At 47.7% G+C, this 23,718-nt stretch overlaps 1 protein-coding gene across 4 annotated transcripts in view; it reads right to left on the minus strand.

Annotated features, from left to right (window-relative positions):
* KIF27 (kinesin family member 27) overlaps window positions 1–23,718 on the minus strand; it is a 342,610-nt gene that overhangs the window by 135,791 nt on the left and 183,101 nt on the right. For 3 of the 4 annotated variants that reach the window (XM_029616875.1, XM_029616868.1, XM_029616894.1), the window contains exons 13-14: window positions 17,015–17,191; window positions 16,370–16,420 (exon numbers count right to left, since the gene is read on the minus strand). In XM_029616875.1, coding sequence (XP_029472735.1) covers window positions 16,370–16,420; window positions 17,015–17,191 — 228 coding nt within the window. The remainder of the gene's footprint in view (window positions 1–16,369; window positions 16,421–17,014; window positions 17,192–23,718) is intronic. The other variant, XM_029616884.1, reaches the window with a different exon arrangement.

A 23,718-nucleotide genomic window follows, 5' to 3' on the forward strand; every position in this document is an offset into this window, starting at 1 on the left:
AAACTGAAAGGTGTAGCTGCAAAGGTTAAAAGTGTTCAACAGGCATGGACTGTTAAGAAGGCTGGCCACGGAGGCCGTGGCCAGCTCTTCTCACCTCTCTTTTGTGACGCAGAGGACTCCCTTCCGCAGCGTGGCGTGGCAGGAACGCCGTTGCCATCCACCTCCGGCCCTCGCGCGGCTTCCCCACTGCCAAGCCCTGTTCTGGCAGAGGATTCCCTAGTGCATGCGCCCTTCCCTGAGACATAAAGGGGCCGCGACGCGCTAGGGCTGCCGGGCCTTTTCTGGTGATGTCACTCCGTTGGGATTATATAAGGCAAGCTCTGGCAACCAGAGCTTGCCTTTTCAACTGGCTTCCTCCTTAGGTTGTCTGGGCTCCTGTTACTGTCTCTCAAGTCTCTTGAATCTCTTCGTCCGTCTGCTATTGACCTTGGCCTGCCTATGACCTCGACTGACCTCTGGAACCCGACCTGTGCCTGATTGAGCACGCTTATCCTTCAGTCCTGTTCCAGTGTTCTGCTGTCTCAGCGCCTGTCTGGACTGTCTTACTGGTACTGACCTTGGCTTGTTCCTGACCTGCCTGCCTGTCTGCTGCCTGCCTCAAAGACCTCAGCCTATTCCAGACCTGCTTTTCTGTCTGATGCCAGCCTCAAAGACCTCAGCCTGTTCCAGACTTGCTTGTCTGTCTGCCGCCTGCCTCAAAGACCTCAGCCTGTTCCAGACCTGCCTGCCTGTCTGCCACCTGCCTCTAGACCTCTGCTTGCCTCTGACTATGTCTGATCTCCGGTATCTGACCCTTGCCTCGTTGACCATTCCTCGGACTAACCTTTGGACATTGACCTTTTGCCTGTCTGACCTCGTCTCCAGATTCTGGCATTGTTCCGTGTCTTGTCATCACAGCACTGTTCTGGTCCTCCTTGCTCCATCGGACCTCCAGTCTCAAAACCCGATTGAGCTCTCCCTGTGTCTGTGGGCACGCCGGACTGCTACTCTCCCAGAAGACCCTGCGAGGCTCACCTAAGTCCAAGCAGCCCGGGTCCCTACGGGTTCCTCCCGGGGGGACCTCGGGCTTCCAGTAGTGAAGCTCTATCTAGCCTCTGTCTCCTTCAGTGCTCCGCCCCCTGGGGCCAGTTACCTCCTGTTCCCTTTCAGGAGCCATTCCATCCTTGCCCCAGGACAAAGGTCCACCCCCGAGCGCAATAGTTTGCAAAGGCCATGGACTCGGCGGAGTCTCCTCCTGCCTTACAGGCCATTCCGGGCCTGGCTGCTAAAGTCCAAGAACAACAATGATGTCTTGAAGCTCTGTCTGCTTCCCTGGAACGTCTACATACCCGACTGGATACCTATCCTGGGATCATTCAGAAACTCCAGGCAACGCTGGATCAAGTGGTAGCGGATGTGAATCACCTGGCCACTCGACAGGACTTCCTAAACTGGTTAAATGTTCCATTACCGCCTTCGGCGACTCCTGTACCGACACCCATTTCTTTACCCACACTGCCTTGTTACTCAGGTGACCCTAAACAATGTCATGGGTTTCTGAACCAGTGCCAAATGCACTTCACACTACAGTCTACCCTTTTTCCCAATGATCTGGTCAAGACCACATTCGTCTTGTCTTTTTCTGGAGGGTAAGGCCCTGGCTTGGGCCTCCCCACTTTGGGAACGTTTTGATCCTCTTCTGGCCAGCCTCCCACAATTCATGTCCGCCTTTAAACAAGTCTTTGATGAGCCTGGCAGACTTCCCACAATGGGCTCCGACTTGTTACAATTAAAACAAGGGAATTGCTTCTTGTCTGATTATGCCATTGAGTTTCACACATTGGCCACAGAACTCAACTGGCAAGGGAATAGCCTACACGCCATCTTCTTGGAAGGATTGGCACCTAGATTAAAAGACGAACTCGCCGCTCGGGAGATTCTTGCGTCTCTCGAGGAATTAATGGACCTCGTGGGAAAATTGGATCGATGACTTCAGGAGCGGGCCCAAGAGAACAGACTCAATCTGAAGCACTGCTCAAGGACAACTTTTTCCACTGTTGAAAATCAGTTCCTGACTTCAGAGAACACCGGAGAACCAATGCAAATCAGTCGCGCCCATCTATCGGAAGTAGAGAAATCCCGCCGTTGCCAGCTGGGCCTGTGCCTCTATTGCAGAGACCAGGGCCACCAGTGACTTCGCTGCCCTGCGAAAAGAGAACCTTCTTCGCGTCAGGGAATCACAGGGTCAATATCCCTCGGTCTCACTACGACCTCACCATTGATTCTATTATCGACCTCAGTGGAGAGCTCTTCCACCAGCTTTAATACTCAGGCTCTAGTGGATTCTGGAGCCAGGGCCAACTTTATTCAACAGAGTCTCATAGACCAGTACCAGATCCCCACTAAAGGGTTAACATCACCATTGGCTCTTTCCTCGGTTTACGCCGTTGCCATCAACCTCGGGCCCTCGTGTGGCTTCCCCGCTGCCGAGCCCTGTTCCGGCCGAGGATTCCCCTAGCTTGCGCGCGCGCCCTTACCCCGAGACTTAATGGGGCCGCGACGCGCTAGGGCTGCCGGGCTTCTTCTGGTGATGTCACTCGCTTGCCTTTGCAACTGGCTTCCTCCTTAGGTTGTCTGGGCTCCTTTTACTGTCTCAAGTCTCTTGAATCTCTTCGTCCATCTGTTATTGACCTCAGCCTGCCTGTGACCTTGCCTGACCTCCGGAACCAGACCTCTGCCTGATTGAGCACGCTTATCCTTCAGTCCTGTTCCAGCGTTCTGCTGTCTCAGCGCCTGTCTGATCCTGCGCAACCCCAGGTTGTACCTTTGGACTGTCTTACTGGTACTAACCTCGGCTTGTTCCTGACCTGCCTGCCTGTTTGCCGCCTGCCTCAAAGACCTCAGCCTGTTCCAGACCTGCCTGCCTGTCTGCCACCTGCCTCTAGACCTCTGCTTGCCGCTGACTACGTCTGACCTCCGGTATCTGACCCTTGCCTCATTGACCATTCCTCGGACTGACCTTTGGACATTGCCCTTTTGCCTGCCTGACCTCGTCTCCAGATTCTGGTGTTGTTACGTGTCTTGTCATCACAGCACTGTTCTGGTCCTCCTTGCTCCATCGGACCTCAAGTCTCAAAATCCGATTGCACTCTCCCTGTGTCTGTGGGCACGCCGGACTGCTACTCTCCCAGGAGACCCTGCGAGGCCCACCTAAGTCCAAGCGGCCTGGGCCCCTATGGGTTCCTCCCGGGGGGACCTCGGGCTTCCAGTGGTGAAGTTCTACCTAGCTTCTGTCTCCTTCAGTGCTCCGCCCCCTGGGTCCAGTTACCTCCTGTTCCCTTTCAGGAGCCATTCCATCCTTGCCCCAGGACAAGAGTCCACCCCCGAGCGCAACATGGACATTGTTTAAAAATACAATCTTAGATGCGCAGTCCAGATGGATTCCACACATTAAGAAAGGTGTAAGGAAGGCAAAACGATTACCGGCATGGTTAAAAGGTGAGGTGAAAGAGGCTATTTTAGCCAAAAAAACATCTTTCAAAAATTGAAAGAAGGATACAGCTGAAGAAAATAGGAAAAAGAATAAGCATGGTCAAGTTAAGTGTAAAACATTGATAAGGCAGGTAAAGAGGGAATTTGAAATGAAGTTGGCCGCAGAGGCAAAAACTCATAATAAAAACTTTTAAAAATATATCAGAAGCAAGAAACCTGTGAGGGAGTTGGTTGGACCATTAGAAGACCCAGGGGTTAAAGCAGTTTTTAGGGAAGATAAGACCATTGAAGAAAGACTAAATGAATTCTTTGCTTCTGTGTTTACTAAAAAGGATGTTGGGGAGATACCAGTTCCAGAGATGGTTTTCAAGGGTGATGAGTCAGATGAACTGAACCAAATCACTTGTGAACCTGGAAGATGTAGTAGGCTAGATTGACAAACTAAAGAGTAGCAAATCACCTGGCCTGGATGGTTTGCATACTAGGTTCTGAAGGAACTAAAAAATGAAATGTCAGATCTATTAATTAAAATTTGTAACCTATCATTAAAATCATCCATTGTACCTGAAGACTGGAGGGTGGCCAATGTAACCCCAATATTTAAAAAGGGCTCCAGGGGTGATCTGGGAAACTATAGACCAGTAGGCCTGACTTCAGTGCCGGGCAAAATAGTGGAAACAATTCTAAAGATCAAAATCACAGAGCATATAGAAAGACATGGATTAATGGAACACAGTCAACATAAATTTACCCAAGGGAAGTCTTGCCTCACAAATTTGCTTCATTTTTTTGAAGGGGTTAATAAACATGTGGATAAAGGTGAACCGGTAGATGTAGTGTATTTGGATTTTCAGAAGGTGTTTGACAAAGTCCCTCATGAGAGGCTTAAGTCATGGGATAGGAGGCGATGTCCTTTCGTGGATTACAACCAGGCTAAACGACAAGAAACAGAGAATAGGATTAAATGGACAATTTTCTCAGGGGAAGGGAGTGGGCAGTGGAATGCCTCAGGGATCTGTACTTGGACCAGTGCTTTTCAATATATTTATAAATGATCTGGAAAGGAATTTGATGAGTGAGGTTATCAAATTTGCAGATGATACAAAATTATTCAGAGTAGTTAAATCACAAGCAGATTGTGATAAATTGCAGGAGGACCTTGTGAGACTGGAAGATTAGGCATCCAAATGGCAGATGAAATTTAATGTGGACAAGTGCAAGGAAAATAACCCATGCAGTAGTTACATGATGTTAGGTTCCATATTAGGAGCTATCACCCAGGATAAAGATCTAGGCATCATAGTGGATAATACATTGAAATCGTTGACTCAGTGTGCTGCAGCAGTCAAAACAGATCAAGGGTTTAAAGGAACAATTAGAGAAGATAAGGCCATCATGGAAAGATTAAATGATTTTTTTTCCTTTCAGTGTTTACTGAAGAGGATGTTGGGGAGATACCCGTATCGGTGAAGGTTTTCATGGGTAATGATTCAGATGGACTGAACCAAACCACGGTGAACCTAGAAGATGTGGTAGGCCTAATTGAAAAACTGAAGAGTAGTAAATCACCTGGACCGGATGGTATACACCCCAGGGTGGATTTTATAAGATATGCGAGTAGCCGCGCGTATCTTATAAAATCCGGGGTCGGCGCACGCAAGGCTGCGCAAAATCGGCAGCCTGCGCGCGCCGAGCCGCGCAGCCTGCCTCCGTTCCCTCCGAGTGCCCCCACCTTCCCCTCCCTTCCCCTACCTAACCCACCCCTGGCCCTACCTAAATCCCCCCCCCCCTACCTTTGTTGGGCAACACGCACTACAAACGTAGCTGGACCTGTTACTGAGGCAGGATACATCGGGGGAGCTGCCCTTATATGGGGAATGATGGTGATGCTTCCTGCCTTTGTCTGCCCCGCCTGCTCGTGCCTTGCCTGCCCAGCCTGCCTCAGCCTTATCCGTTCCTCTTCCTCTCCCTTGGATGGATACCTGGTTTGACCCTTGCCTGGACTCTCGATATGCCTGTTCGCTGCCTGCCTACAACCCTAGCATGGCCTTGGACCATGTTCCTAGTCATGAGCAGAGACCCACATAACAACATAAGAAATTGCCATGCTGGGTCAGTCCAAGGGTTCATCATGTCCAGCATCCTGTTTCCTACAGAGGCCAAACCAGGCTACAAGAACCTGGCAAATACCCAAACATGGCTACTGATGCCAGTAATAGCAGAGGCCATTTCCTAAGTCTGCTTGATTAATAGCAGTTAATGGACTTCTCCAAGAACTTATCCAAACATTTTTTAAACCCAGCTACACTAACTGCACTAACCACATCCTCTGGCAACAAATTCCAGAGCTTAATTGTGCGTTGAGTGAAAAAGAATTTTCTCCAATTAGTCTTAAATGTGCTACTTGCTAACTTCATGGCGTGCGATCGCTGCCGGCTAGCGCAGGCCCTCCCCCCGTTTCGGCCCCTCGCCCCTCATCTTCTAAAGTATCACAGGCCTGCGATACTTTAGAAAATGAGGCCCTAAGTTATCTGGATAACTTTAGACTTGTTATTGATAACTTATCCAGCTAACTTTAAATTTATCCAGGTATATTCAGCAGCTTGGCTGCACTGCTCAATATCCTGGTTATGTTAGCCAGATAAGTCTTATCTGGCTTACTTACTTATTTCAGAGAAATTTCTCTTAGTTCTAACTTTACTAATAACCTTCACTATTGTGTTGGTCTAGTATCCACACATGACCAAACATAGACACATATGTTGGAAGTAGACATACATGCATGTTATAACCTTAGCGTACCCGAAACACACAGGTTATAAAATACTGTAACAGATCTCCGTGCGGCCACAGATGTGCAAACAATGGGGCCAGACAGAACTGTTTGGAAGTTATCGTTTAAGGAGGTCATTTTCAAAAGGATTTATGCACGTAAAATGGCTTTTGAAAATTGCTATTTTTATGTGCGCAACTCCTTTGAAAATTCTCTCCATAAAGCTCGATTTTCAAAAGGTTATATATGCATAAATGGGCTTTTAAAAAAAATGTGTTAAAGCTACTTCTTGTATCACTGTTTAAAATCTTGAGGATGAATTTTAAAGGATTTTATGGACCTAAGTTTTCCTTCAACCAGACCAACCATGTAAAGAAAAGCCTAGTTTGTCTTTCAGCATTCTTTCATCTTGTCCCTTAAATATAGCCTTTCCCCAGCTACACAATTTGCCATCCACAAAAGCTCTCACTATTCTTCAGTCTTTGACGATAATTGCATCGTAGTCTTATGATTGTTTGAGTTATGATGAGCTGTCCCAGGGAGAGGAGGATCTACTCTTTGAAACCGAAAACAGTGTTGCTGCCTTAGCTACCAAGGTATTAGAGACTCTTCATAGCATTGCAGGGCTCGGTAGTAATTGCTTTTTATTTCCCCAAGAATAGTGGTAGTGCCACACTATGACTGCCTTTCTTGCTGTTGCTCATGTTTTCTTCTTAGCAGGAAAGACATGTTTGCTGCCAGTGTCAGGCTATGATGATGGTTTCCTAAAAACAAGATTTTCTTTACACTTTTGCTGCAGCTACTACTCATTTTGCCAATTGTCAATGTATGGTATTACTCCTATTAGTCAGTGCCTGCTGATAATTCTAAGTCACTCCTCTTCATTCACAACCAATTTGAGAAATAAAAATCAAAGCTTTTCCTATTTGACTTGTGACATATTGTCTTGGTGCAGACTGGTGACATCATCTACCTGGTAACATGCAGAAAGTTACTATATGTACATTGTCACTATAATAAAAGCTGAAAATAAATAGGCTCCTATAGGACCAGGTCACTGTTTATGTATATATATTTATTCATATTTTTCTTACTACTACTATTATAACTCTAGCTGTCTTCTCTTTCACCTTTACAACTACTGTCAGTAATATCCTTCTATTTATATTAAATAATTACCAACATAAAATATAAATAAAGGTAAAAAGAAGCAACTCTGGTACCATGCCCATTTTCTGATATTAAAGCCAGTAAACACCAACTACTATAGTTCTCTTCCTGCTGCACACACCATCGCAGCAGCACCCGATTATAAAATTCACAGTCACTAATCATTATTGGAGGAGGGGAGGGATTGAAATTTTAAAATAGCCTGCAGAGTACAAAGTACCAAACAGTTTTAGTGAGCATTCTTGCAGCTAAATTTTCAAAGAGAAACTACCTGTATCTATGAACTTTGCACAAGCAGCAAAAGACAGTGAGTGGGAATAGTTCACAATCGTTTGGAAATCCTAATTATGTGTAAAGTTCATATTCAATAGGATGGAGAGTGGAAAAGTTATCTGGGTAAAGCTACGTGGATAACTTTAGCCAAATGTTTAGTGAGTTAAGTATCCCAATGAATATACTCGGCTAAATTAATCTGGGTAACTTTAGTTTGCCGTCGAATATACACAGGCAAAGTTATAGTTTAGTAAAAAGAAAAACCCCAAAAACTGCCAAGCAGCCCCAATTCTCACCACCCAAAATAATTCAAAAACATGTCGGTGCCTAACATCGATTTCCCCCTCCGAACTCCCCCAAAAATTAAAGCATGTTACAGGCCAAAGTGGTCTGAGGCCCCTGTCCCCCTAATATTAAATTCAAAAGCTTGCATCTGGGCCCCCTTTTTCTCACCTGGAACCCCCCAAAATCCCCAAGGCTGAGCCAGGAGGTAGTAGAGTTTTACTGTGCTCCCATCTGCATCCAGTATTGCTCTGACAGCAACAGTGGTAGCATACGCTACCAACACTGCTGTCAGAGCAATGCTGGATTACAGACCAGGAGCACCCCAAAACACTACGGGCTCCCAGTTCAGAGACTGTTCCGGATGGGTTGAGGGGGTAGTGTTGGGGTTCTAAGTCTGTAGGGAGGAGGCACTGGGAGGAGGAGGAGGTCTGGTGTCTGATTTGAATTTAGATATCAGGGGGGGGGGGGTGTCAGGCTGCTATGGCCCAATACTTTTTTTTTCAATTAATTTGGAGGAGTCTGGGGAGAAATCAGGCACTATGCCCCAATGCCCAATGTGGTTTTAATTATTTTGGGGGATGGGGTATCCCCTCTGCTTGTTTGCCATTTTTTTTTATTATTATTTTTACTTCATTGGTTATATGTTGAATATAGCCTGCTAAGGCTCAAGTGCTCAGATGCCTTTTGTATCTGATCTAGCCGTATAACTGAGCCTGATAACACTGAATATCAGTATATTCGGTTAACTTATGTAGACATTTTGCCTGCCCCATAAAGCCCCTAAGCTACTTAGCCAGACAACTTGTGGGCGTTCAGACTGGCAGGAAAGCGCAGTTGCTTACTTGTAATAGGTGTTCTCCTAGGACAGCAGGATGTTAGTCCTCATGTGGGTGACATCATCCAATGGAGCCCAGCAAGGAAAATGTTTGTCAAAGTTTCTAGAAACTTTGGCCAGCAGACTGAGCTTGCCCAGCCTGCTACTATCCACGTTTCCAGCGAGGTCCCCTTTCAGTCTTGTAACATAGCAAAAGAAACAAGCAAAAAAATAAAATAAGAAACCAAAGGTAAACCCAACATCGTGGGGAGGCGGGCGTGATTCCTGAGGACTAACATCTTGCTGTCCTAGGAGAACACCTGTTACAGATAAGCAACTGCACTTTCTCATAGAACAAGCAGGATGGTAGTCCTCACATGTGGGTGAGTACAGAGCTCCAGAATGCCCCACTCAACTAGAGAGACCATCAGTGGCCGAACAAGGTGCCAACGGGCACAACACAACTGCGGTACTGTGGGACAAACAGGGAGTGGTCTGGTCCCACAAGGAGCAATAGTAGAGAGAGTTGGGTTCAGTTCTGAAACAGGTTGCGCAGGATGGACTGACCAAAGGCACTGTCCTGATAGCTAACCCTGTCAAGGCAGTAGTGAGCTGCGAACATGTGGAGAGAACTCCAGGATGCAGCCCAGCAAATCTCTGCGACCGGGACTGCGCGTAAATTAGCCACCGACACTGCCATGGCCCGCATAAAGTAAGCCTTCACTCTGCCGGGTAGCTGAAGGCCTGCTTGCACATAGCAGAAGGCAATGCAATCCACCAGCAAGTTCGATAGAGTTTGTTTACCCACCGCTGCACCAGCCTGTTGGGGGTCAAAAGACACAAAGAGCTGAGTGGACTGCCTGTGGCTTGCCGTGTGATCTAGGTAGAAAGCCAATGCCTGTTTACAGTCCAGGGTGTGGAGAGCTCGTTCCCCAGGGTGGGAACGTGGCCTCGGTAAAACAATTGACTGGTTGATGTGGAAATCAGTCACCACCTTAGGCAGGAACTTAGGATGCGTATGCAAGACCACACAGTTGTGGAAAAACTTCGAGTACAGTGCATATGTAACCAGGGCCTGAAGCTCACTAACACTGTGAGTGGAAGTGATCACCACCAGGAATATGACTTTCCAGATGAGGAACTTCAGGTCACAGGACTGCAGAGGCTCAAAGGGAGACTGCATCAGTATTGCCAGAACAACGTTAAGGTCCCAGGACGCTGCCGGTGACCAAAGAGGGGGCTTCAGTTGGAGGAGACCCCGCATGAAATGGCCAACGAGAGGCTGGACCGAAATGGGCGCACAAGCAGCACCTCGTTGGTATGCGCTGACTGCGCTGAGGTGCACTCTGACTGAAGTGGTCTGGAGTCCAGACTTGGACAAGTGCCACAGGTAGTCCAGCAGCCGGGGGAGAGGGCACGAGAAAGGGTCCAACCCATGCCCCCCACACCAGATGGAAAAGCGTTTCCATTTTGATCTGTAGGACTTCCTGGTCAATGGTTTCCGGGATTCAATAAGGACCCGAGAAACACTGTCCGAGAACTGTAAGGGCTGGAGGATTACGCGCTCAACATCCAAGCCGTGAGGGCCAATGCCCGGAAGTTCGGGTGGTGCAGCGTGCCCTGGTTCTGTGATATGAGGTCGGCTGCTGTTCCCAGCGGGATGGGCGCCCATACCGACAGATCCTGGAGAAGTGGAAACCAAACCTGCCGAGGCCAGGAGGCTTCCAAGAGGATCATGGTACCCCTGTCCTGCTGAAGCTTCGACAGAATCTTTGAGAGGAGCGTGAGAGGTGGGTGCGCATACAGGAGGCCCTGCCCCCAGTGAAGGGAGAAGGCATCGCAGGCTGGATGGCCGTTCCCCGCTACTAGGGAGCAGAACTTGCTCACCTTGTGATTGAGAGGGGAGGCGAACAGGTCCACATCTGGCGTACCCCAGTGGTGGAATAAGTCGGCCGCTACTGCAGGGTTGAGGGACCGCTCGTGTGGCTGGAAGGACTGGCTGAGGTGGTCTGCCAGCATGTTAGGGTAATCTGGCAGGTAGGTCGCCCGCACATACATCCCTTGGGAGAGGGCCCAGTTCCAGACCTGCACTGCCTCTTGGCAGAGGAGGAACGAGCCTGTACCGCCCTGCTTGTTGATGTACCACATCACGACTTGGTTGTTCATCCTGATCAGAACTTCCTTGGACGACAACTGATTCTGGAATGCCCACAAAGCGTACAGTATCACCCAAAGCTCCAGAAAGTTTATCTGTCAACGTGCTTCGGCAGCGGTCCAAAGGCCTTGTGTGTGTAGGCTGTTCATGTGGGATCCCCACCCCTGAGGAGAAGCATCGGTGGTGAGGGTCACCTGGGGCAGCGTGGGCTGGAATGGATGTCCACATTCTAGGTTGGGGAGAGCTTCCCACCAGGCCAAGGATAGCTTGAGAGGGTCAGTGACCGTGATCGGAGCCTCTAGATCCTGGGATGCCTGCTGCCACTGGAACCGCAAGGCCCACTGAGGGCTCCTCGAACAGATTCTCGCCTATACAGGGGAGGTCAGTGAGCCTATCCTGGACCTACGGCTGGAGGTCCGAGGCCCGGAGCCAAGCCAGCCTTCTGGCGCCAATGCCCACAGCAGCTAAGCGGGCTGCAGTTTCAAAAATATTGTAAGTGGAACGCACCTCGTGTTTCCCTGCTTCTAGATCCGTGAGGCAACAGTGGCAAGAGCTTCCTGCTGTTGCTGGGGAAGACCCTCCGCAAAATCCTGGACTCGCTTCCAGAGATTGCAGTTGTATTGAGTCATGTAAAGTTGGTAGGCTGTGATGCGGGCAACCAGCATGGCGCCCTGGAAAATCTTTCTCCCTATGGTGTTGAGTCCCTATGCTCGCATCCCAGAGGAGCGACGGCATATGTGCAGGAATGCCTGGCCTTTTTTAAGGCGGACTCCATGATCACTGACTGGTGGGGGAGCTGCCTCCTCTCAAACCTCAGGGCCTGTTGCATCAGGTAGGTGGCATCGGCCTTTCTGTTAATTGGGGAGATGGAGATGAGGTGTTCCCACATGCAGAGGCGGAGTTCCTTAAAAATATCATGGATCAGAACTGCCACGATCTCCTTAGGAGCATCAATGAACTGAGGACTTCCAGCATTTTATGAAGTGCATCCTTCTCTGCGAGGAGCTGAAAGGGAATGGCTTCAGCCATAGCCCTGACAAACTCCGCGAACGACAGGTCCTCAGGTGATGACCAGTGCCGCTCCTCTGGAGGGGAAGGCTCCGAGAAGGGGTCGGAGTATTCGAAGGATGAGTCTGTAGAATCGTCACCCCAAGGGTCATAGGGACCCTCTTCCTCACCTGGGCCGGGTTTCAGAGGGTGAGGGCTGTGAGGGGCATCAGCCCTGGGCTCTAAGGGCTTTGGAGACCACAGGGGCACCAATGGCATCGACTGGTGCCCCGGCATAGAGGCCATGGTAAGCTGGAGGGGTCTGGTGACGGATTGGGGAACCGTGGGCGAAGGTGATGGTCCTGGATGCCTCTTCCTCCTCAGAGGATCGCTCCGGTGGGGTGCATCAGTGGCTGACGAAGCATCGAGGGACCCTCGGCCACTGGCTGTATCGGTAAAATGCCAAGAAGGACGTCCAGATGCTCTAGCGGAGGTGCTAACACCGATGGCGTAGGCTCGGGGTACCGGTAATGGGGGCCGTGGAGCCAGCAGCTCAATGCTCTGCAACGTCTTCTAAGCAGCGCCGATTGCACCCCGCGGTCCAACTCCTCCTGGAAGTCCTGAGTGGTCAGGACTGATGGAGGAGGATGGAGGTGTTGCTGGCTCATCCTCGAGTCCCTGAGGTGGCACGGCACCTGGCATCGATAACAGTGGAGAACGCCTCGGGCTACCAGGGGCAGTGGAGGATGGGGCCTCTGATGGCTGGTGCTGCTTTGGTGGCGGCTTCGGAACCGGAACGTGTCGAGATGGTGATCGGTGCTCGGACCGGTCTTCCCCGGCACTGAGGAAGTCAATGACCCCGAGGTCTGGGGGAGTGGAGAGACCACTGAGGATCAATCTCCTTTTCCCTGATCCTTGGGGGATGCTGGCTAGAGGGATTGCATGAGGGACAAACTGAGATGGTTCTCCACGATCCTTGGGCGTCTAAGAGGCTGACGCAGGTGTGGAGGATTTCAGGGTCCCAAAAAGTTTCTCCATTTTGTTGAGGCGCACCCAATGCCCTTTGGGTGTCATCTGATCGCATAGATGGCACCCACGGACATCGTGTGAGGCCCCCAGGAAGAGGATGCAAACTTCATGCGGATCTGTGATGGACATGGTCTGTGGGCACTGACAAAAACCGGTCGATGCCTTGAAAAACACCCGGTATGCAATCGATTACCGACGGACACCGTGGGATGGAGAGTTGGGAATCGACCACAAGTTGGAAAAAGAAGGCCAAAAAAGGACCTACCGTACCAAGGGGGCACTGACTGAGAAGGGGAACCCGATGAGGTTCTGGGAAACTCAAAAACTGAGGAAAAAATTTGAAAAGGTTGGAGCTCCACGGACCGCGAGGCAACTGCCACAGCGAAAAAAGAAGAGATTGAAGGGGGATCTCGCGTGGATGCATGGATAGTAGCAGGCTGGGCATGCTCAGTCTACTGGCCAAAGTTTCTAGAAACTTTGACAAAAGTTTTCCGTGCCGGGCTCCATCGGATGATATCACCCACATGTGAGGACTACCATCCTGCTTGTCCTAGGAAACTTTAAATCCCCAGGGTTTGTCTGGTGAAGTCCCAACTTACAAAGGAGCACAGTGGGACAGAAATAATTCACTATGTATATCATTCTAGAAAAGTGGTGACATTGACGTTTGTGCTAGCTATTACCACTGTGATTTAATGTCAGATTTTCTGCACAACAATCTAATCATTCACCACATGAAGTCTTTTTCTTTCATATATATGCATGTGGTGTCAATTACACTCACATAAAACTCTTCATATGTGAAAACTTCATAAACTGTATACAGATATATACCAAATGCCAAATTCATCTTATGAGTGCATAAACCCTAAACATCTCCTTCTATTTTTGGCAAACCAAAGTGTGATGGTGCAAAATTGCCACAGCAGTCCATAGACTGAAATTCATAAGGGTTCTGGCACTAGAGTTTTGACAAACAAAATTATCTACTTCATGGGGCTCTTAAATGGAAAATCCAAAGCGGCTTAAAAGCACACTGTGTCAGGGCGATCACCACCTCTCATTAGTAGGGAAGAGAATACGAAAAATGTCATTATGTAACAGTCTCCAATGGTGGAAAAAATAGCCTATTCTGATAGGTCAAAAATTAACCAATAGCAACATAATTAAGCAAAACATTTTTATAAAAAGACCATCAAATCTAAATCATGAGTGAGTCCAGACAGAGAAACAGTCTGAAGGCTATATATCCTTTGCTGTTCACATTTAGTCAACATCCTATCATTATCACCACCCTGTCTGTAAGCAAGTACCTGGTCCATAGCTGAAAAAATTAAATCAGTGAAATTATAGTTCAAAGCTACACAGTAGGGCCAATATTAAAATATATCTGGCTATGTAAGTTAGCCAGATAAAACTTATCCGGCTAACTTACATGGGATATTCAGTGGCACAGCAATGCCGCTGAATATACTCAGATAAGTATTAATGTTAGTCAGATAATCTCCTTTATTGGAGCGGACTGGGAGGGAACTGAGGATGGCTTAATCACATTGCCGTGCATTTATTACAAAATACCCCCCCTTGCATGTGCGAGTGGGGCACCTGAGACAATTTCTCTGTCTGGACTCAACAATGATTTAGATTTGACAGTATTTTTATAAACATGTTTTTCTCGAGTATGCTCCTATCGGTTATTTATTTATTTATTTATTTAAAGCCTTTTCTATACCGTCGTTAAGCTAGATGCCGTCACAACGGTTCACAATAAGGCATATAAATTAATGTTGCTGACTGTATTAAATTATGTCAACTTAAACAGGTGCCATCAAGGTACGGTAAGATAGTTTCATAATAAATACTAATTGTTGGGTGTGATAAAACATGTCCATTTTTAACTTTATCAGCTATAAATTGAATTAATTGTTATATCTTATCCTTTGGTGGTGAAACGGAAATATAAAATAAAATACACACATATTGAGTAAGGTGATGTGTGTAGGTGTCCTACTGACCGCATCCTACACTTCTCTGGATTCTACTTTCCATTTTCTTTGTGATACGCTTGCTTAAATAGCCATGTTTTTTTTAATTTTTTCTGAATGTTTTGATGTCTCTTTGCAATCTGATTTCTAAAGGCATGGTGTTCCATAATATGGGTTCTGCTAAGGATAGTGCCCTTTCTCTCACTTGGGTTAATCTTGCTGTTTTGACTGAGGGAATAGTTAGTGGTGCTTTGTTTGCTGATCTCAGGTTCCTGTGAGGGACGTGTACGCGAAGGGCTGTGTTCAGCCATTCTGCTTTTTCGCCATGTATTTATTTATGTATGGTGCATAGTGTTTTGTACTGTATTCTTTGCTCAATGGGTAACCAGTGTAGTTCAACTAGGGTTTCGGTGATATGGTCTCTTTTACTTTTACCAGTCAGAATTCTTGCAGCCATGTTTTGTAGTATCTGGAGTGGTCTAATCGTGGTGTATGGTGAACCCAGTAGAAGGGCATTACAATAGTCAGTGCTTGCAAAAATTAAAGCTTGTAACACTGATCGGAAGTTTGTTGGTGTTAGCAAGTGGTTTAGTCTTCTAAGAGTCATACGTTTAGCGTAACTTTCCCTTACTTTATACTTAGTTCCGTATCAATTATTACTCCAAGGTTTCGCACTTTTTCAGCTAATTCTATTTTTTGGTTATTTTTGACCTATCAGAACTGGCTGTTTTTCTCACCATTGGAGACTGTTATATAATAGCATTTTCATATTCTCTTCCCTACTAATGAGAGGTGGTGATCACACAGGCACAGTGCGTGTTTAAGCTGCCTTGGATTTTAAAATCCCATAAAGCAAACAATTTTGTTGGTTGAAATGCTAGCGTCAAGATCCTTATGAATTTGAATTTATGGATGTTTCGCACCATCACACTTTGGTTTACCAAAAAATAGAAGGAGACATTTTGGATCTGTGCACTCTTAAGAAAAGCTTGGCATTTGGCACATATCTGTATAAAGTTTATGAAGTTTTCACATATGAAGATTTTTGTGCAAGAGTGTAATTGGCACATGTACAAATATGAAAGAAAATCTACTTGTGGTGAATGATTACATTGATGTACAGAAATGCTATCATGTGACAGGATCTAGCACAAACTTCAATGATACAATTGCTCTAGAATGATATGTAGTGAATTATTTTTGTCCCACTGTGCTCCTTTGTGATTCATATAAGTGTGGGTTATTTTGTACCTTTTGTTGTCCTAACTTAGTAAGACAAACCCTTTTGAACATGGACCCCAATGTTGGGGACAGAAACAAAAAGTCAGAATCATTAGTCACCCTCTTTGTCTGTGAAGCTCTCAAACAACAGAATGCCGGCAGTAACTATCTATGTAAACTATATGGAACTACTAATACACACTTACTACTGTAGCTGTCTTCTCTTCTGTTGCTGCACATACAATACCAGCAGGACCCTAATGATTTCCAACAGGAAAAAATAAAAAGTCAAAGTCTGTCTAGGAGAGGACTGAGTCACTCCCAGTGTAAGCACACTGTGATTATATATGTACAAGACTGGTTTTCTAAGGTCTATTCTTCCCCCTTCAGCACCTCTCTCTCTCTCGTTTTTCTTTTATCTAATACTGTTTGAATTGTTTTTGTCTTCATTGTCATTTCTCACTGCCTTTTGCTATTTTTTTGCCTTGCTGTGTCTCTAGTTCTCTCTATATCTCTACTGCCTCCCAGCATAGAAACTGTTACTGACTGCTCCTCTGAAATAGTAGAGATGGGGGATGAACACATACAGAAAGCTAGAAAGCCAAAAAACCATAAGAATGAGATTTTTCTTTGCATCTCATTGCAAACCAGAACCAGAATCAATGAATCCGTGTTTGTGATCCAAGGATTGATGTTCCGTTCACGTACTCCTTTCCAAATCATTTTCAAACTCAAAAATCTGATTTTCCATTGATCAAAGGAGTTTGAATATATCGTTTAATCATACTCATATCCTGGAAATAATTCTGCATGGAGGAAAGATTCCTCTATTTGACAGTGTGCAATAGTACCTGGCTTGACCGAAGTTTCTTGATTTCTAGGTGACTTTTCTCCTTTAGCAAAGCTTCCCTTTTTGCCATGGCTGTCTCTCTTTTCTTTAGATCTTCCTCCAGCTCATTTAACACTCGACGCTGATGAAGGACCTTCTCCACTTCTTCATCCAACCATTTCTTTTGTTCTTCCAACTTCTGAGTTAAAAGACAAAACATATATGATAGAAATCATCCCAATACAGCCCAGAAGACTTGACTGTTCCCAAACTCTTTTCAATCAAGGAACCCTTTGGCATTTGACCAGATTTCCTGGACCTTTTTCATTGTTCCTTGGCCTGTCAGACACTCACTAGTAGAGGTGGCAGCAGCAGCAGCAGCAGTGCTCACTCTCCTGGGCTCATCGACAAACCTGGGAAATTAGGGGGGTTTGCTCATCCTGGTAATAGTAGGATGGAGGTTTTCATTCATTGTTTTCTAGTACACATGAAAATATAAAAAATCACCAGCTAGGTGCTATTATACTCATTACTTGCAGGAGGGTGCAATCAGCAAGTTAATGGTGTTTAAGATTGTCACAGACCTGCTCTGTTTGCACTATCAAATATTCCCAATTCATTTTGCTTACCTTATAGTTAATACCTACCTATAGGTAAGCATTATCATCACCTGCCCAGTGATGTCTTCCACTATATGTACCATAAAACTTTGAGTGACCTTCTCTTTCTCTCCTTCCACACTTTAGATTTTCCATCACTCTTCCTAATTTCTTTTTATCTCTCTCATTCCTTCCTACTATTTCTTGACATGTCTGTATGCTAATGACAGAAATTTAAAAGGTAAGATGGGAGAGTTGGAATGTATAGCACTGAATAAAGAGGTAGACATAATTGGTATTTCTGAGACCTGGTGAAATGAGGATAACCAATGGGACAATGCTATACCAGGGTACAAATTATATCAAAATGATAGGGTATATTAACTTGGTGGAGGGATGGTGCTTTATGTTAGGGATGGCACAGAGTCCAACAGGATAAAGAACCTGCAGGAGACTAAATGTACAGTAGAATCTATAAGTGAAAATTCCATGTGTCATAGGGAAGAGTATAGCAGTGGGGGAATACTATCATCCACCTGGCCAAACTGAATAGACAAATGATGAAATGCCAACAGAGATTAGGAAAGCTAACAAATTTGGAAGCATAGTAATAGTGAGAGATTTCAATTACCCCATTATTGACTGTTTCTAGATGAAATAAATGACTTCTTCATGGAGCAGCTAGTCCGGGAACTAATGAGAGAAAGAGCCATTTTAGACCTAATCCTTAGTGGAATGCAGGATTTGGTAGAAGAGGTAATGGTGGTAGGGCTGCTCAACAACAGTAGTGTGAATGAATTTGACTTAATGACTGGACAGAGGACTTTAAGTAAATTTACAGCTCTAGCATTAAATTTTCAAAAGGTAGTCTTTGATAAAATGGGGAAAATAATAAAAAAAAAATGAAAGGTGCAGCTAAAAAGATTAAGAGGTGAATTTTAAAAGAGATGCGCCACCAAAATCAGGAAATGGCGTGCTTCTAGCACATGCATATGTCCACTCAATTTTATAAAGCGGGGGGATGTGTGCACATGTGCCAAAATACACTCATCTTGCATCAGAAAAAAAAAGGGCTGTGGTGTGGGAGGGGCATGGGAATTTTGGGACATGGCCAAGAGATGTGCACGCAGCTACCTAAGCGCCTGAGCACATGCCCTAGGTCCAGTGCCACATAAGTTTACTTCTGATATGGAGGAAGTGTAACTTAAAAAAAGAAAAATATATAGGCATCCCTGAAGGGTTTAAGGGATCTGGAGTAACTAGGGGGAGTGCAGGCTGAAGAGCCAGGGGGGTTTGGAGGACCTAACTCTAGACTGGGCGAACTGGTAGATGAACTGAACAAACTAGTCATGGCATGGACACATGCCTGTTATAACATTCCTCCGCTTGCGTGGCTCAAATCTGATTTTATGCAGTTGTACGCACCCGCTTGCAAAATTAGGTGCACATATACGCACACCTAGGCTATTTTATAACATATGCACATATGTACGTGTATGTTATAAAACTGCCGCATCTCTGGGTGCACACCAACGCGCACGTGTACATGTGCGCCTGAGTGCCCATTTGAAAGTTACCATCTAAAGGTTTACATCAGATTTAGTCCCTTTTTAAAAATACCTTCATGGAAGTCCAGTACAGATGCATTCTATGCATCAAAAAAAAGTAGAAGGAAGGCCAAATGGCTACCAGGGTAGTTAATAGCTGAGGTGAAATATGCTATTTTAGCCAATAGAACTTCTTTCAAAAACTTGAAAAAAAAATCCATCTGAAGAAAACAGGAAAAAACATAAGCATTGTCAAGTTAGATGTAAAACATTAATAAAGTGAGCTAAAAGAGAATTTGAAAAGAAGCTAGCCATAGGGGCAAAAACGCATAATAACATTGTTTTTAAATATAGACAAAGCAGGACGCCTGTGAGGGAGTCAGTTGGCCTGTTAGAAGATCAAGGCGTTAGAGGGGCACTCAGGAAAAATAAAGCCATCACAGAAAGACTAAATGAATTTGTGATGAGCAATGTGAAGTGAGCCCTTGTTGCTATGGTGTACTTGATGCAGCCTCATAGGCGAACATAACGAGGCCTACATAAACAGCTGGGGTGCTGGGCACCTGTGAGGGAGTTAGTTGGACTGTTAGTGTTGCGATCCCGGGCCATGCCCCGGGATCCCCACTCACCACGCGGCCCGCCCCAGCCGCGGGAGCTCCCCTCCGGTCGTCCAGGCCCGAGACGCGGCCTACTGCGGCGTCCTCCCTGCGAGGGAGATGCCGACAACGATTCGCTGCTGGCCCCTCCCCCTAGGCACGCGCGCATGCGCACAGGGGCTCTAGATTTAAAGGGGCCAGCGCAGGAAAACTGAAGACAACCTCCTGATGATGTCAGACACTGTCGGGTTATTTAAACCCGGCAGTCACAGCTAACCCTCGCCTTGCAACGAGGTTAACTCTTCGGAGTAGCTAGTTGTGCTCCCTGCTTCCCGGTTCCTGCTTGTTCCCGATGTCTGATTCCTGGCTTCTGACCTTGCTTCATTCTTCGACTCTGGCTTCAGCTTCCGTCCCTGGTTTTGGCATCCAACATCTGACTTTTGGCTCCCGACCTTGGCTTGTTTCTGGACTTCGGCTTCGTCCCGCTCCACTGCCGCAGGTACCTGTTCTTCACCCGCCCGGAGGTTTCTCCTAAGCCCCAGTGGCTCGGGTCCTCACGGGCTCCTCCCGGGGGAACCACGGGTTTCCAAGGGTGAAGTCTCTCCTGACCTCCTGGTCACCAGCTCTTTGTTGGATTACCTTGGCAGGCTGCTCGTCTGATCCTTGGTCGCATAGGATCCACCTAAGACCAAGAGGCCCGGGTCCCTACGGGCTCCTCCTGGGGGGACCTCGGGCTTTCAGTGGTGAAGCCCTCTTCGAAGTCTCTCCTCAGCGCCACCTCCCGGCTGCAACGCCTACTGTGGGGTTCCACAGCTCTACACCTGTTGTCTCAGCCGGCCCAAGGGTCTACGATCCTAACAGTTAGAGGATCAAGGCGTTAAAGGGGCACTCAGGAAAGATAAAGCCATCACAGAAAGAGTAAATTAATTTGTGATGAGCGATGTGAGATTGAGCCCTTGTTGCTATGATGTACTTGATGTAGTCTCATAGGAGAACCTAACGAGGCCTACATAAATAGCTGGGGTGTTAGGCACCCTGGCTGCGGTCCCACGCGGCTGAGTCTCCTTAACCCGGGATGCTGAGGACGCACGCCTGCCTCATCCTTCGCCGGCCCCCGTCGCCAGCTCCCGCCACCGCAGCCTGCCTCCAAACGCGCTGCACCTGACGCCGACACGGCCGGGCCCCCTAGCGGGTATATTGAAGGGAAAAGGAAAAGATATTGATATCTCAATGCAACTGTGAAGGTTAACACATTTGCATAATCCAGACAAATGAGCCCCTATCACAGCCGAAAGGTGAAACTCATCCAGAGTCAGGCATTGTGATTTATAACCTGGACTATTTGGAATAAAATTTTGCTTTCCAAGATATCGGTCCTGTTTTATTTCCTTCACACCAGCATAGAGGTTGCAGCAGCAGCAACAATGTTTGGACATGCTGGCGGCCACTGTTGAGCGCCTGGCCTCCTGTCTCAATGCACTGTCCTCCTCTGCCATCAGTGCTCCAGTGGTGCTGATTCCTTCTACCTCGACCGCTGCTCTTCACCTTCCAGCACTGCCACGCTATGCTAGGGACCCCCGGCAGTGTCGTGGTTTCCTAAACTACTGCTTTATGCATTTTTCTCTACAACCTGTCCAGTTTGCCAATGACACCATCAAGATGATGTTCATCCTCTCGCTTTTGGATGGCAAGGCCTGGCCTGGGCTTCGCCCTTGTAGGAGCGGGGAGATCCGGTGTTACAGGACCTACAACACTTTGTACATGTATTCAAGCAGGTCTTTGATGAGCCGGGTTGACAAACGACCACTGCGTCGGATCTACTTCACCTCTGCTAGGGTTCCAGAACCTTGGCAGAATATGCGGTCAAGTTCCACACCCTGGCCTCTGAACTAGGCTGGCAGGAGGATAGCCTAAGGAGCATTTTCCTCAAAGGATTATCATCAAGGATCAAGGACGAACTGGCCGCCCGTGAACTCCCGGACAACTTGGAGGCTCTCATCGACATCTCGAGATGGATAGACCAATGTCTCCAGCAACACCTCCACAAGGTCAAGCCTCCCTGCAGGCCCGTAGCTCTGGCGCCATCTTTCTCTCGCCCCATGCTGTCCCAGTCTTGTCTGGAAGAGCCCATGCAGCTTGGCCGGAGCCACCTCTCACCAGAGGAGAAGCAGCGGAGACTCACCTTGGGCCTCTGCTTCTACAGCGCAGGAAAGGGGCACATCCTGGTGCAGTGTCTAGAGAGACTGGAAAACTTTCGAACCTGGGCGTCAATGGAGAGATGACCCTGGGCTCTGCCAACTCTACTTCCCAATGCACAGTGCCCGTGACCTTTATCCTACCCTGTGGCACCTGCACCACCCTGGCACTGATCGACTCAGGAGCCGGGGCAATTTCATCCTGACGGACATGGTCGGCCAGCTAGCGCTGGCCACTTTGCCCATGACTCCACCATTAATAATCTCCTCCATCCAGGGGGAACCATTATCCGGTTGGATAACCCAGGTCACACTCCCCCCCCCCCCCCCCCAGTACAGCTGCGTTCTGGCATCCTTCATGAAGAGGAGCTCTCCTTTTTTCTCCTCGAGAGGGCGATCCATTTGGTAGTGCTGAGACTGCCATGGTTACAACAGGCACTCTCCCTATATTGACTGGAGGATCCTGCAGCTCGCCTCCTGGGGTCCTCGCTGCCATGCCACTTGTCTTCGCAAGGTGCAGCATTCCGGCCTTACCGTGGCGACTGCCCCGCTGGCATTACCTTCTTAGTACGCAGACTACGCGGATGTATTCTCCAAGGAGAAGGTGGAGACCCTTCCCAAAAACCGCCCCTTCGACTGCACCATAGACTTGCTTCCAGGAACAATGTAACACCCCCCCCCCGGGGCAAGTCTACCCTTTGTCGCTTACCGAGACCAAGGCCATGTCCGGATACATCCGGGAGAACTTGGAAAGGGGCTTTATTCGGCCCTCCACCTCTCCAGCTGGAGCCGGCTTCTTCTTCGTGGCCAAGAAGGATGGGTCTCATCAGCCCTGTATAGACTACCGGGTTTTGAATGCCATCATTAGAAGGGACGTCAAAGCCTATGTGGACTCCTGCCCGATCTGCGCCCGGCAAAAAACCCCAGCAGGGTCTTCTCCAGCCGCTACCAGCCCCTCAGGAACCATGGACCCACCTCTCTACAGACTTCGTGGTGGACCTGCCTCCTTCTAATGGCCACTGCGTCATCTGGGTCGTCGTCGACCAATTTTGAAAGATAGTCCAGTTCACCGCACTTCCTAGACTTCCCTTGGCCCCTGAACTGGCCAAACTCTTCATTCAACACCTTCCGTCTCCACGGACTCCCACAGCACATTGCCTCTTGCATTCTGTTCACTGCTAACTTTTGTGCAGGAAGTTCTGCATCCAACTTGACTTCACCATGGCCTATCATCCTCAAGGCAATGGCCAACCCAAACGTACTAACCGAACCTTAAAGACCTTTCTTCATTCATTCGTGAACAACCGGCAGGACAATTGGTCCACCCTCCTTGCCTGGGCCAAGTTCTCCCATAATTCGCACACCAACTCAGCTACGGGCTCCTCACCATTCCTGATAGTCTATGGGAGGCAACTGGCACCAGTTGCCTCCCATAGACGTTGCCTTCTCCAGTTGCCTTCTCCAGTGGCCCAGTTCACCGCCCAGGAAATTCGGGCCCTATGGAATCGCACCCAGGAAAACCTCCGGGAGGCGGCAGAAGAAGCAAAGAGGACAGCCAACAAACACCAATGTCCGGCCCCCCTTTTTAACCCAGGGAACAGAGTATAGCTCAGCACCCGCCTCATCCACCTCCAGGTACCTTCAATGAGGCTAGCCCCCTGCTAAATCGGACCTTTCCATCCTCTCTAAAGATTCACAACATCTTCTACATGTCCCTCCTTAAACCTCTGGTTTTATCTTGGCTGCGACACGACCTCCCAGAACCCCAGGATCTTGCCTCCGTGGAGGA

The sequence above is a fragment of the Rhinatrema bivittatum genome, chromosome 1 (genome assembly GCF_901001135.1).
Source record: "Rhinatrema bivittatum chromosome 1, aRhiBiv1.1, whole genome shotgun sequence".
NCBI classification, from domain to species: domain Eukaryota; kingdom Metazoa; phylum Chordata; class Amphibia; order Gymnophiona; family Rhinatrematidae; genus Rhinatrema; species Rhinatrema bivittatum.